This window comes from Peromyscus maniculatus, chromosome 20 (genome assembly GCF_049852395.1).
Source record: "Peromyscus maniculatus bairdii isolate BWxNUB_F1_BW_parent chromosome 20, HU_Pman_BW_mat_3.1, whole genome shotgun sequence".
NCBI lineage: Eukaryota > Metazoa > Chordata > Mammalia > Rodentia > Cricetidae > Peromyscus > Peromyscus maniculatus.
The window spans coordinates 47212254-47227473 of NC_134871.1; the positions used below are offsets into that span (position 1 = coordinate 47212254).

The 15220-nt window shown below is 52.1% G+C and overlaps 1 protein-coding gene across 1 annotated transcript; it reads right to left on the reverse strand.

The window, feature by feature from the left end:
• Window positions 1–2097: 2097 nt before the first annotated feature.
• On the reverse strand, window positions 2098–14424 carry Eif3d (eukaryotic translation initiation factor 3 subunit D). Its single transcript, XM_006991903.4, has 15 exons — window positions 14020–14424; window positions 11559–11691; window positions 11255–11300; window positions 10368–10504; window positions 9774–9859; window positions 9176–9248; window positions 7776–7888; window positions 6973–7105; window positions 6084–6231; window positions 5332–5462; window positions 4756–4841; window positions 4511–4640; window positions 2955–3097; window positions 2511–2794; window positions 2098–2215 (listed from the first exon to the last, which is right to left on the reverse strand). Exons 2-15 carry the CDS (start codon window positions 11679–11681, stop codon window positions 2202–2204), a joined length of 1647 nt encoding a protein of 548 aa, XP_006991965.1. The 5' UTR covers window positions 11682–11691; window positions 14020–14424; the 3' UTR covers window positions 2098–2201.
• Between the last annotated feature and the right edge of the window lie 796 nt (window positions 14425–15220).

Sequence of the window (15220 nt, forward strand, 5' to 3'; positions counted from 1 at the left end):
AGAAAATCTTGGCTTTTCTATCTCTTTATTACTGTAGCCGAAGACTAACTGGCCAGTTTTGTTGGGACTGATGAGTAATGGGACCAAGACAGATGAACCAATTATTTGAAACAGAGACTTAATTGTCCAGTTGTCGGAGGGGTGGGCAAGGGAAGCAATTCCCAGCACCTTGTAACTGACTGTCAATACACATTTAGAAGTGACATGGTTTGCATAAGACCACAGCTAAGCGGATTTTGAGACAGCATGATGGCTCACCCTTGTAAGCCCAACTGTCCTAAGACTGAGGGGATTGCCTCGAGTGGGAGGAGATCCTGTTTCAAAATCCTAAAACCAAAGCCTCAAATTGAGACCCAGTGTCGGCAAGAAGAATGGAAGGAGGAAGATGATTTGATTCTCCAGGCTGGCCTCCTCAGGGTGGGCTACCTGGTTAGAAAGAATACTGTGTGACTGTGTGAAGAACAGAGACCTACCTTCACAGGCCGACGATGCAGACTGCAGTGAATCAAAGCCGAGGGTTCTTTTTTTTTTTTTTTTTTTTTTTTTTTTTTTCCGAGACAGGGTTTCTCTGTGTAGCTTTGCGCCTTTCCTGGAACTCACTTGGTAGACCAGGCTGGCCTCGAACTCACAGAGATCCGCCTGGCTCTGCCTCCCGAGTGCTGGGATTAAAGGCGTGCGCCACCACCGCCCGGCAAAGCCGAGGGTTCTTAGGGAAAAGAGCTGGGAAGGACTTTTCTACAGCTTTGCATGGCCGGAGCTGCTTCCTACTAAAAAGGAGCAGAGCTTCTGGAGGCCTTCTTTGGAACTCTGCCCACTTGAAGTTTTCCTCATTGCCTTTAACATTTATACCTTGATGATTGTCCTGATGAAATCACAGCCAGGAATGCAGCTGCTTCTTCTTTTTCTTTTTTTACAGCCTGCACCAAAGCAAGAAAAGCCCCTGGGGGTAGACACAAACTATTTTGTAGTCACCGTGGCGACCTCGGTCCACTGGAGCTATGGCAAAGTACCGCACCCAAAATAAGGCAGAACATGTCCTTTTATAGCTGCTATGGAGATGTGCGGGTGCGAGAGGGAACTAGAACCTGAAAGTTGGTTTGGTGATGGAAATGAAATGCTGGCTAGGACCCCACCCTCAAACCAGACTGAGGTGCTGGAGAGCTGGGTTCCTAACCATTGATCTACTACCCTCAGGGCAGAACCATGGGAGCTTCTGAGGAACACCTAGGGAACTCTTGCTGGTGGATCAGGCCACGGGTCCTGCTAAATATTTGGATTCTAGTCCATTCCTCAAGGTCATGACACTTGTCACACCACTTTGTGTTCTTGGCACCCTACATTAAAAACTTTTAGCCAGCGATGCTGCAAATTAGACTTTCCTGGGCTACAGTGAAACTTTCAGAAACTCCGGTTTTCTGCCCTGCTTCCTGATCCCCTGATGACAACCCAGCATCCTTTGCTGGGTTCTTGAAGGTCAGCTGTGTTGATGTATCTGCATCTTCAAGAAGGCAATCCCAATTCTGAACCTGTTTCTTTATCTACATAGCTTGGTTCCCACCCACATTCCAGTTCTGAAGGGGCAGGCGAGGCATTGATGGAAAGCCTGGGGCGACTACCCAGGTGGGACAATTACTAGTGTTCAGAACAGCACTCAGAGAAGCCTACACTGCCTTTAATCACACGCAGTTCTCATGTGACACACTGCTTTGTGCAGACTGGCTGGAGACTCTTTCTCCAGCCCAAGCCAACCTCAGAAACCATTAGTGTCACCACCCAGCAGACTGAAGCTGTCGTCTTCAAGAAGGGCCACCACCCCACCACACCCCGCTCTTGGAGACAGTAAACTTTGAAGACACCAGCTGGTTCATGCTAGGGCTAGAGGACCCCTTGTGGGGACTCGCCCTCCATTGGGACCCCAAACTGCACAAAAGGGGCGTGTCATGGGGTTCTGAAACCAACACCCGAGGCCTCATGCTCCACAGGGACCGCAGTTCTCAGTGCTCCAGCAGTGATGGAACCTGAACGGCAGCCAGAAGGCTCCAGGAACTGCTGGGAGAAGGAAGGGCAGCAGGTCACAAGGGAAACACAGGACGAAGAAACCAAACGGACTTCAACTTTATTCCATCTGCCACAGAGTAGGAGCCACACACACGCTGCCCAAGCACGGCGGGTGAACACACGTGGGCATCAAACCGACTCATTTAAGTTTCTTCCTCTGAAAGAAAAGAACATCGAGAAGTGAGCCTCACCACGTGATGCAACACATCTTTCCCCTTTGAGGAACCGGAGTGCTAACGGCCTCCTCTTTGCTGAGCCCTCCTTCTAGGGCTGAGGCTTTCCGGTCATGATCTACATGGCCTTGCTTCCTCTCAACAGCTGCCCAGGGCCTCTCTAGATGCTTTCCCTAGTCTCCTTTGGTGACTGGCCACCCCACAGGAAGTGCCAGGAAGCAAAGTGACCACAGCACCAGCCCTCAGACCACCCAGGCTTCAGAGGCTCACTCTGCCCACCTTCCTCCTCCTCCTCTTCTTCCTCCTCATCCTCTTCATCCTCCTCGGAGCTGAAGGTGCCATCAGGCAAGCTGTAGACTCGGATGACCTGCTTGTTGGGGTCCTTGAGGATGAGGTACTTGCCCTCCTCCAGCTTCATGCAGATGTCAATGACGCAGCGCAGGATGCCCCAGGCATTCTCTACGCTCAGGTTGATCTGGCTGGCAAACTCATTGGGCTTAAACTGCTGGGTGCCCAGGATGACATGGCGTGAGGAGTCCTTTACGTGGTACCGGGACACATACCTGCGGGGGAGGACGATGGCGGTCATACAGGGCAGTAGAGAGATGGCAATGCCTGGGGTCCGGTCCAGTCCCTTGGTAATGCCAGGCCTGCTGCTCTCCTCAAGCCAAGGGGGGAGCAGCCTCTGCCCCAGGCCTGCCCCAGCACCCACACCAGTCTCACCCGAGCTTCAAGTACTCAGATCCAGCCAGCAAAGCGCAGCAGGTCCACCGGGCCAGCTTGTAGCTGTTGTTCTTCAGCTCAGTGGCGATGACAGCCCCACGCTGAGAGTCCAGCTTCTGCCGCCAGTCAACGCCGTTACAGTGCTGTGAAGGAAAGCCAGTCACTGGGTGAGGGGCACACCCTGGCCTCCTGGAAGATGGGACCCACTAAGACACGAAAGTATGCCCAGTTGGGTAAACCGATTATCATCCCAGATATAAAGACATGCCATCTCTGTGTGTAGCCACTCAACCAGATGGCGATGATGGACAGGTAAAACTCATTACCAGGGTGCTGTGTAGTGACAAGGGGCCTCACACTGTGCCAAGGGGAACATGCAGCAGAGAAGGAAGATTGGGATGTGAGCGGCAGGTGGGCCAGCCTTGGGGGGCTCAGGGCGGACTTACAGGTGTGGGCAGTCCCAAGGTCACAGGGCAGGGAAACCCCCACCAAACTTTCTTGTCCATTCCAAAATGAGTATCTGACAGATTCTGTTTCCCTTAAAACTTGAAAACCTGCTGTAGTGCCTACAGAGTGCCATGACACTGAAGAGCCCTGCCACCATCCTGGGGACAATGACAGGCAGAGACAGACCGACTACAGAGTGGACAGAAGTCAGACAGAAGTCAGATGCCAAATGACAGGCCCAAGGAACAAAGAGTGCCTGAGCAGACCCAGGAATGGAGTAATAAGATAATGGACTCCGGGAAGGAGCATCTGAGTGCTGACAAGGAGCAGGGCCTCAGCTCTATCACTACAGACCTGACTTCTGAACACCCTGAACCAGCTTCCAGCACTCTTCTGGAACACACTGAGTTCTAGGGACAGGGTCACTGCCACCCACAACACCTCAACAGGGAATGAGACTACAACATGCTGGACGTCTGCCCACCAAATCCTGTCGCAGATACTGTTTGGGGCCAGTAAATTTCTTCTTATGTGTTTGTGAAGTATAAGGTACTCTGGGACAAGAGCCACATGGGGGTTACCCCAAGGCTCCACTGGGGTTCTTTTAATACAGTTCCTCATGCTGTGGTGACCCCCAACCATAAACTATTTCGTTGCTACTTCATAGCTCTAATTTCACTACTGCTGCAAATCGTAATATAGATATCTGACATGTGGCCTCTCAAATGGGTCATGACCCACAGGTTGAGAACTGCCATCTTAGAGTTAGTGATGACAGAGCTGGACAAAGGGATCACAAGGTGGCAGTGAGGCTGAGTACAGAAAGAGGCCAGGGAGTGACCAGGCTTCCCAAGACAAGATAAGGTCAAGATCAGATGTGTAGAGAGCTGGAGCCAGCGGGTAGCCAGAATGAATAGACAAAAGTACCTGAAGACAGGTGTCGAAAGAGAAACCTTAACTTGGACTGTTCTGTCAGCAGGGACTTAAGTGGACGAAGAACTCAAGATTTCCATGTATCCCTAACCAGCAGCCATGGCTGTGAGCACTGAAAGGACGGTCAGCTTACTCCAGCCCACCCAGCAGGGAACACAGCTGCGGCGGCGCCTCACCCTGGAGTCCCACTCGTTGAGCGTTTTGATGTTGATGAAGGACACTTCCCCGTTGGCTCCAGTCATGACACCATCATGCTCACAGCGGACGATAAGGTCAATGTCATCTCCTAGTTTCCACCTTCGGTAGCTACAAGAAGGCAAGATTCATGTTCCAGATCTGCTGCTCTGGATGGACCGTCCCAGAAAGCACAGGACAGGGCCTGTGCTCCAGTCTGGCTACACCCCCGTCAGAGCTGACGTACCGGTAAGCGACAGAGGCGATCTCATTCTTGTCCATGTCATCCTCCACAAAGGGGTTAGGGTTGGGGAAATTGTATCTCTCTCTCCCCTGCAGGAGCGACAAAGCTTTCAGGAGCTGCTGTGCCTTCAAGTCAGCAGACCCAGCACTGCTGTGCGTCCCGGGGGGCCTGGCTCACTTGTACTGAGGACTAAACCAGCACATCCCGTGAGCACCCCTCCCGGCTTCCTTCTCCACCCAGCTGGCGGACTGCGAACCTAACAGGACAGCAATGCCCTTCATGCCCCTCCTGCATCACGGTAAAAGGGGGACAATGTCCAATATCACATCCTCAAGGCAAAAAAAGGCACTCTGGCCAAAGGCACCTCCACAGCTCATCTGTGTGAGACAAGCATTAACACTGTCCTCACAGAGGAAATGTGCCCAAGCTCACAGACCTGTTTGTGGCTTGGCTCCTGGGCTGCCAGGAGAGGCCATGCCTGGCCAACCACACCCGAGTCTAGTGCAAAGCGGAGACTCAGCAGCCGCCTCCTAAACCATCTAAAGAGCAGGTTGGTGCCACCCTCTCCTGTGTGCTCACCATTCTCAGGCACTGCTGGGAGAAGTTGTGGTTGATGTAGGTGGCCTCCATGGCCAGGTTGCGGGGTGAGTTGAAGGAATTGCCTTCATCCTGAGGGGGCTCATTGGCCGTCTCACTCACAGTCAGGAGATCTGTAAAAGCCCAGGCATGGATGGTCACCTGCTCACGCAGCCACCAGCCACTGGCAGTGTGCGAAGCAGCACAGGGTGGGGGAGACCTAGACCACAGGGGCCATCTCCAAAGAACTGTGTGCTGCCGACAGGGGTCCAGGTGTATGTGTGGCATGTGTGGGGAGGGTGGGTGGCTCCTGGATAATCTTCCCTCTGACCTAACAACACCAGTCACACAGTAGGAAGGCCACTCCTTCTCAGTCTTTCTGGATTCCTCAAGAGAATGTCTCTGTTGGCATTTTAACAAACGAGGCTCAAGACTCAAACAGAATCAGACGGCTTCGTTTTCACACTGCAGTCTGCGAGTGATTCATTAATGTGTGGATATATGTGTATGTGTGTGTCATAAAATACACGCATCCGTATTTTCCTTGAAAAAGCCAGTCCTGTGCAAGTGAAGCACACACAGCCCCAGCAGTGGTGTGAGGACTCAGAGATGAAGCAGGGAAGCACTGCAGGGGTCTCTGCCCTTGGACTCCAGGAGGCTGGGAGGGGTCGACACATGACCCATTCTCAGGACTACGCAATTATTTGGAACCAACACCACCTATGCCTCAGCTGCTCCCTAGACAGGCTGCTTACCAAAGTCGGAGTTGTCCCTCTTGTCAAAGAAGAGTTTAGACCCGACTCTCTGCACAACAATGTCCCAGGAGTACACGGAGCGGGTGCAGCTCATCAGTGTGGCCAGGATGGCGTCAGTGGCAAACACATTGCCCTGTGTTTTTGCCAGCTGCGAGAAGGGAGGAAGAGAGTGAAGTGAGGATGCTGAGGTCACCAGGAAGGGAAAGGACTCCCTCAGTCACCCGAGAAGGCTGCAGCAAACTGGCTGTCGTGGCTGCTCAGTCACTGTGCTGGGCTGCGGTGGAGGCACAAGCCATGCTCCGCTTACTAGTTTCCAGCCGAGCACACCCCTGTCTTGCAGGTGAGAAAGCTAAGGCTCCAGTGTAATCAAGTCTGCCTGGCAGAGCTGGGGCTGAGCATGCCTCTGCTCAGCACATTTAAGTCTACCCAGCAACGAGCCTCCACTTCCATCAAATCCTAAGTCTGACACAGAACAACCTTATCCAAGGGCTGGACCACGCACACACAGTCAGCTGTTTCTGTGAGGTCTTCCCAGTAAATCCACCTGTGTGTGTGGGGGGGGGACGGGGAGGGGGGGGAGGAAGATTGTGCCTACTCAACATGTACACCCTCTCTCTGTCAGGTTCCCCGACAACAGTATAACAACTGCTTACGTAGTAGTATCCAGTGTCTTAGGTGTTGTGAGCAATCCAGAATGAACGGAAACACGGAAGAATGCCAGGACTGACAGGTAAGTAACATCATTCTTACTGAAGCACCCATGAGTCTTGGTATCCACGGGGTGGTCCTGAATCACCTCCCTGTGACTACTGAGGGACACCTGCATACCTCACACCCTATTCTTTCTAGGGCCTCAGCAATATTCCTAAAGTGGGCAGAGGTTGCACACCTTCCGGATGACAGGGTCGTCTGTGGTGGTGACCGTGTGGAAGATGCGCTTGATGCTCCGCAGAGGCTTCTCACTCCGAGTGGTGATGCGGTCAAAGGCTTTGTCATAGTACTCCAGTGCGCCACAACACTCGCTGAGGGAAGAGGGAAAATCAGAGAGATCCTCCCCACTTCGCTTTTATGCCATGGAATCAGAAGTCTCACCTACTGGGCACACACAGGGTGCACACCTATAATCTCAGCACTAGAGGCAGAGGCAGGAGGATGGCAAATTTGAGTTAAGACTCAGCTACACATGAGCACCCTGTCTCAGAAAGAAACATCACCCAGAAGTCTAGTATGTATGAAAGAGATGGAATTAATCTCTTTGGAAAGGAGCTAAATCCTCACTCCAGCTGTTTCCTGTCCTCTTAGCTCCCACAGGGAAACACGCCTCCCCCAGCTACCCTCCTCTGGGAAGAGCCCATTACAGAGGCACCTTGGCCACTGCCTTAGCTCCACGCCCCTGGTCTGTGTCTGAGGCTGCACAAATCAGTCTCCTGAATATCTGTCATGCCTCTTCGCCCAAAGAGCTTCGAGACTGACCTACTGTGCTCCCGTGCAGATACCAAGAGTGGAAACCAACTGGAACTTTCAGTAAACTTAATGCATTTTTTGTGGGTCTTGATTTTTCAAACTCATACCGACTAGTCTTATGTACTACCGTGAGTGGCTTCAAATGTGGAGTTGTGAGGGCCTAAGGAGACAGGGATCCCAGCTGGTCCACAGCCTGAGTGTGTGGGCAGCAGTGAAGAAGCTACTCACATGTCTTGAGGCTCCGACACTTCCAAGTAGCGCATCTTCATTAGCTGGGGGAAGTCCATCTCCTCCTTCACCTCCCAGTCACTGCGGACTTCAACCGAAGAGTCTCGGGGTTTCTGTAGAGAGAACACAGGGAAGATACTCATACCCACACAAGGAAGTCAAAGAGGTCAACACAGGAAGGCCTTTATTTAATCATAGTGGTCCTGGCTGGGTTTTTTGTTGTTGTTGTTGTTGTTTGTTTTTCGAGAGACAGGGTTTCTCTGTGTAACGCTGGCTGTCCTGGATCTCACTCTTTAGACCAGGCTGGCCTCGAACTCAAGAGATTCGCCTGCCTCTGCCTCCAAGTACTGGGATTAAAGGCATGTGTAGTCCTGGCTGTTTTTTAAGAAGGTATCTGTAGAAGCTCACTGAAGGGACCAGGGAGGGACTCAACACAGACCCCTCAGGTATCAACTACACATTTTTTGACACAAGCACCAAATTTACCCAAGCGTAACTTTCACAATTTTCACATCATTCCCCCTCCTTGCAGCACTGGGGAGCGAACCCAAGTTTTGTGCACGCAAGGCAGCCACTGCACTGCTGGGCTCTACTCCTAGCCCGAGCTCCACTGTCGCTCACGTCTGCTCTTCTCAGCTCCTACAAAGGTGTTAGCGTTATTCCTAACAGTGCCAAAGCGGAAGGTGAATGGCTGAAAGAAATGTGGCAGCCCACACAAAGTAATGCTACTTGGCAATATGGAGTAAGTACGGTCAGTTCTCCTTATCTGCAGGTTTTATACCCTTGGGTTCTCTATTCCAGAGTCATGTGTGAACTGAAAATATTCCGGGTGCTCAGCATGCTGAAAGTCCTGCATGCTGAAAGTTCTGCATGCTGAAAGCCCTAACCACTGGGTAGCCAAGGCAGGAGGATCATGTGAGATCAACACATATAAATAACCCGGAGGTGAGTTAAAGTCCGTGAGGGGATGCACATAAGATCCATGCACTGTCACACCATTTTATGCAAAACAAAGTCAGCACCCACAGTGAGGGTGCCTGGAATCAACCCTTAACAGTACGAAGGGAAAAAGAAAAGACTGTAATAATAAAGGCTATGACAGGGGACAGACCTTAAAAATGCCACACTAAATAAAGGGCACAGCTTATGATTCCATTTACATGAAATGCACACATGGGGAAATCCAGAGACAGCAAGAGCAGTGTTGGCTAGGACTGGGGAGGACAGGCCATGCCTAAGGGCACAAGGTTTCTTTGAAAGAGCGATACAGGTCTAAAGCTGTCTGCAGTAACTGAGCACCCGAGAGACCACACAACTACACTGCATGGCTCCTATCTCGAAGGATAAAAAGAAAACAAACCCACCCAATTCCCAACAGAATTCTGGTAGGGACACACTACCTGTGACTTCTGGTCCCATTTCTGCCTCACTCCAAATTGCTTCTGGAATTTTTTCTGCAAGCGAATTCGTTCTCTGCAAAGACAGACAGACAGAATGCTGGGCTTTCAGTAGCTCCTTCTAGCTGAATCACAGTGTCCTTCCTGGCTGCTACCAGGATAGAAAATGCTGGCTCAGAGATGAAGAGACCATGTTGGCATACACTGGGAATGAGAGCAGAGGTACACTACCCCCCAGAACCAACCGTAGGGTGCATTTAGCCCACAGTTACTGGCAATCCTGGCTAGGGTGTGGTGGCTGCTGTGCTCAGCCCCAAGAACCCACAGGATGCAGTGTATATGGCGCTGCCTGGAACCAGGCACCCAGAAGCTACAGAGGTCACTTCAATTCCACCCATTGTTGTTTACTTGTTACAGCATAAATGCCTCCCTCAGTTACTTCCCACCAGGCACCATGACCCAGTCTCGGACAGCAGTGGGCTACGAGGTTGTGATTTCTTTTGCAATAGTGGAAGACAGCCAGTCCCTGCTCTGGCTCCATGATTTCTGAATACAGCCCATTTGGGAACACAACTCCGACCTGGCAGGAAGGGATGCTCACCTCTCTTTCTGCTTGGCACTCTTGGGCAGTGTCTGAAGGTTGAACTGCACCATGTTCCGGCGATCTTTGTCTCTGCGGAGGTTCCGCTGAGAAGCAGGAAGAAGCCCATGATTACCTCTTAAGAGTCATAGCTTACTGATATCTTGAGAGAAAGTTTAGGGGGTGAAGCCCCAAGTTTCAAGTCCCTGTCCTCTTACTCTACAGCCCCTACTATACTTGAGTTAAGGGGAGAAGCACTTGGGTTCGCTTGGACTCTTTCCACCAATGTGGGCTTCCTCGTTTTACTGGAGTTGCTAAGGCTGCATCTTTATGTAGCAGCCAACCAAGCCACCTTGGTTAATAAAGCCTACGTGTTGTAAGTAATCGAGGAAATAGGTTCCCAGCACAGGTGTATGATGTCTGACCTACCGTGAACAGAAATCTAAATCCCTCCAACATATCCTTGGACAAGACATTCCGATACAACTAGTGACTGAACTGCTACTTGGGATTGGCCAGAGGCCTGCAAGCTTTTCCTGTCTCATTGGTGCTCCCAAGATGGTTGCTAAGTGCAGAAATTCTCAACAGTAAGAGCTCCAAGGCACTCAGGCCTACCTGTGCGAATCTCATCCGGTTCCGCTGGTAGGCAGTCTTCTGTGTGCGTGCCGTGTCCACCAGCTGGAAGCTCGTCTCGTCCTCCTCATGGAAATATGCATACTGACTTCCCCCACCGAACTGAGAGGAGTACTTGTCTGCAGGCAAAGGTGACAGTGAGCGCTCAGTGCTCCCGACAGACTGCTCACGGGCACGACAGCCTTGAGCCCTGCTCTCTGAAGCGTGGTTCTGGGACCTGCAGCACTTTTTAGGACCACAAGCTCGTGAGGTATGCAGACTCACTGCCCTGCCTAGACCTGACAGGTGGGAACCTGTGTTTAAATACGATCCCAGGTGATTCATACACACATTTAAGTTTTAAGAGCTTGAGTCTAAAGAACTTACCAAGAGAGCCCAAAAATCTCAAGCCAACCCACCTCACCTCTGCCTGGTCAAGTAAGAATCACCATAGCCATCGACCACGACAGACTTCCTTTCTCACCTCAGCCAATACTAAGTTAATACCAATAACTCAGTATTCCAGGCAGCCACTTCCAAGCATCTAACTGACACCAAGAAAAGCGCTTTCCCTTCCCAGAACCTTAAAACCAGGGCCCAAATCAAAGCCCAGAGTCCACCAATTGGTGGCTTCAGGAGGTCCCAAGCAATAGAATGCAAATGGCAACAGACTCAACATATTTTTAGAGGAGTCTGGCCGTCACCCCACAATAACTAACTTTTAACTTCTGGGACTATTTCTCAAACCATGGTTAGTGCGTTCACACACTCCAGAATAGATCCCCAATAACTATGATTTCCTTTCTAAAAAGCTTTTGTGGGGAGCTTATTGAACAAAGCAACAGTCTTCCCAAGGCCCAGATGTGGGTAGCCCACCAAGGAACACTTACTGGTGTACCTCTTGTCCTGGTACGTGGCTCCCGTCCAGTCTGCAACCTGTTAGGTGCAATGAAGACAAGGAAGAGAACAGGTCAGGCAAGCAGCTTCTGCTGACCCAGAAACCCCAGATACGAGGGAGACGGTGTGAGAAAGGCATCAGCATCATCTCCGATGCTTCTGCACATGACTCCGCCTCTGACTCATTCCGCAGTCAAGGCCTTCCTCAGCCGGGGGCCCCGAAGGAAGTAGAGCCATGAAAAGTAAGAAGGAAATGGGCAGCTGTGAGCAGCTGCCCCAGCCGAAGGGACCCCATACCTTCCCCAGCCGATCTCCTTTGCTGAATGGCTGGTAGGGCATATCCCGAAACTGCTCAGGAACGGCACAGGGACCCCAGCCTGAGGGGTTGTCCTGGATCACAGGTGTCATGAACTTCGCCATCTTCTAAAACCTTAAAAAACAAGCGCTGTGAGCGGCTTTATGAAGAAAGGCCACCACATCCCAAGCCCTGACCTCCACTGGGGCAGCACTCCAGAGGTGCACACAAAGCAGAGCCGTGGCTCTGGAGCGGCCTGGACAGGGCTTCCTTGAAACTGCTCTAAGAACACTTGAAACTCAGAATATGGCCCACGGCAGCGACATTTTCTTATGTCTCATTAATTCTAGGACATGTTCTTTTTTGGTGAATATCTCTGAAATGAGGCTGTGCCTTATACTTGATGGGGTGTCACATCTTTTCTTTCTCAGTATAACGTAAGATAAAGGTGTTTCAGATTCATGAAATATGGTAAAGGTGTGATGAGTTCCCTCAAAAACACCTTCACCAGAGCACCCAACACCCAATTTCTCTAAGCCCCAGGCTCTAAAATAAAGATCAGCCTGTACCATCGGACCATTGTCAAAGTCTATTAGTTACCACGCCACACAATCACCACTCGGATACACAAACACACCAGCAGAGCGCTTTAAAGGCCCTTGGGAGTGGAAGGAGAGAACTGACCCCCAAATGTGCTCCTCTGACCTCCAGGTGAACGTCACAGCATGCATGTGCAGGCACTCACATCATATACTCACACACCCACAGCAACAAAATTAAAAAAATAAAGGACTAAAACCAAACATTTCCAAGGGCCTTGAGCAGATCCTGGAATTTCTGTTTCTTCCAATTTCCCATCAGCACAAATCCTGTACAGTGTGTGCAGCCAGGCAAAAGCACTGCTCGGTGACAGAGGCCACCATAAACCTCAGGGCAAAACCAGCGGGGTAAGGGCCGGTGCACACACGTGTGCGCACACACAGACACTGGGGCACCGTGCTCACTTCTTACAGCACCTCATCAAACCCTTCTATTGATCCTGTGGGGCAGAGGCCAGTTCTGCCCCCATTTTCCAGGTAAAAATATAAAGGTCCAGTGAAATAAAAGTTACAGTGTTAGATGATTTTTAAAAATCTGAACCCAGTCAGTGTAGCTTTGTAATCAGTCTGTATAAATGCTACAGCTCATTTTAGAAAAGTAAAAGCCAAGAGCTGTACAACCCAAGGGTATGCTGGACACTTCCCACCAACAACCAAAAAAAAAAAAAAAAAACCCAAAAAACAACAACAACAACAACAACAAAAAAACCAAAAAAAAAACAACCAACCAAAAACCAAAAACAACAACAAAATAAAAACCATGCATCAACCACCCGTCTGACATAGCCAGGTGGGGGTGGGGCGGCTCTGTGCGTTCGAGGCCAGCCTGGTTTACAAAGTGCCAGGGCTACACGGTGAGACCCTGTCTCGGGGGAAAAAAAGTCTGACAGTGTCCAGAGAGTCTAGTAATCTCTCCTCCTTGCTCTGAAAACAGGGAAGCTGAAGATATTTAGGTTGACAGCCACAAGGAATAAACTTGGGAGCCTCATCCCCATATGTGAACTTATCCTAAGCTCTAGGAAGAGGACATGGGGGGAGGGTGGTGGCCTTCCAACAGTTCACATGACAGAAGAAGAGCCCCAGCGCGCGTCGGTTCTGTGCTAGGGAGTTTCGAACCACTGCTCCCTCATAGAGAAACAAAGTTGGCTCTAACTGAAGCAGTCCACCCGCCCCATCATCTCTAAACCCTTTCCGAGGTTGTCCGCCTAAGTCTGACCCTCTTGGGCTGTACTGTAGTCAGGTGGCAGCCTGACAGTCTGGGGCTGTGAGCCATACCCACAACACTGTCTCAAAAGCAACTCTGAAATTTCAGCGGTCCCAAGTTCCAGAGAGTTCAAGGCTCCACATGCATCGCCTCCCTGGATGGGCAGGGGTTTGGAGTCTTTGGCTTCCGCACATGGGAACCAGAAAGTTAACTGGCAGGGGGAAAACTAAGACATCAGTGCGACAGCTGTACTGGCCACTGTCACCGTGGACACTACGGACGGAGCCATGCACTCCGGGGCTCGGTTTAGGACCACAGTGGCACCTACTCCTCCTCCTCGGCCGTCCATTTCGGAGCAGAGAAGGGAATGGTTCAAAACGCCCAGAGCGGGGAGACTCGGTCCCCCACGGCCGTGCAAGCATCGGGCGGGGGATCCACACACCGTGGCCGGTGTCCTGCACTCCCAGGGTCGCGCCTGGGGACCACCGCAGGCGGACGCCCGCCCCGCCCAGCGGAGGAGCAGCGACGACAGGAGGGGACGTGGAGGAAGGCTCTTCCGGGAGGTCCCCTCCCCTCCCGCCCCCGCGCCACCGCCGAAGCCAGGCCTCCCCCAGGCTGGCTCGCGAGGTCCGCAGGGCTCTACGAAGCCGAGCCGCTCACCTGCAAGGGGCTCCGCCGGCCCGGATGGCGACGGATGGCGCGGGTAAGAGACTGCGAGACGCCCGGCAATCCCGGGACCCGAGACAGGAGGAAAGCTGCGCGCGCAGGGGGCCGGCGCCGTAAAGCGCGGCCAGCGCTGTCGTAAAAATGCCCCCACACTGCCCGCCACTTCCTCCTTAGTCAGCGGAAAAGAAACGTCGAGCCGGAAGGTGAAGACACAACCGGAAGTCTGTCACGGCCCTGGGCCGCTGAGATGCCGGACGCGCGTGGGGGCGATTACGTCAGCGGCCTCTGGGGGCGCCCCGAAGCGGTTCAGGAGGGAGACGCGGTCGCGCGCGGTGCCAGGGAAGGAAGCTGGGGCGGGGAGCGGGAAGGAGCCGGCCCCGCGGTGTCCCACAATGCTTCGCGGCCGCCTCGGCCCTTCTGCCTCCCACAGTCCCTCGCGGCTCTCGTCTCGCCGCCTCCAGTCCGGGTGGCGGTCGGGTTGAGCTTCACCCGGAGGGTCGGGGTGGGGGGTCCCCGCGCGTTACCTGTGCTGGGTGACCTGGGGGCACCAACGCAGGGTGAGGGGTGGCCAGTGGCCTGCGTGGTCCGAGCTGGTAAAACTTCGGGGTGGCCGCCAGGGCTCAAGCCTCGTTATTCAACGGAGGTTTCCGGTCGCTAATTAAAAGTCGAATAAAAGCAAATCTAGGGTTTCCCCCACTCGCGTAGATTGACATTCGAGCCGGGACTAGCCAAGCCGCAGTCCAGGAGTCAGCGTTTTAAGTGATATTTACGATTCCGAGGGTGCGATTCAGTGCGACCTCTTGGCTTCTGCCCTGTGCAGCCCTAGAGTGCTAGGCAATTATGAGTGCTGGAAAGAGACTCTGAGTGAGCTTTCATTTAAAGCCGGATGGTCCGTCTGCCTAGCTGTCTAGGTTTCCTTGCTAGTTTCCCAGTAGATCTCCTTTATTAGAGAACACGTCTGTTCTTAGACACGTGTCTCTAGGTTCAGCCACGTCTAGCTGTACAGTCTTCACATCTTTGGGACTATTTCCTTTTATGTAAACTGGAAATAGCAGTTAATAAGGCGTAACATAAGTGGTTGTCAAAAGTCCATTCCACTTTCTAGTCATTACCGTGGGCGCTACCTGGATGAACTTCCATCAGGTGATTTGGCCTCTAAATGTGCTGAAAATGAAAATGTTGGTGGGGGTGCCCA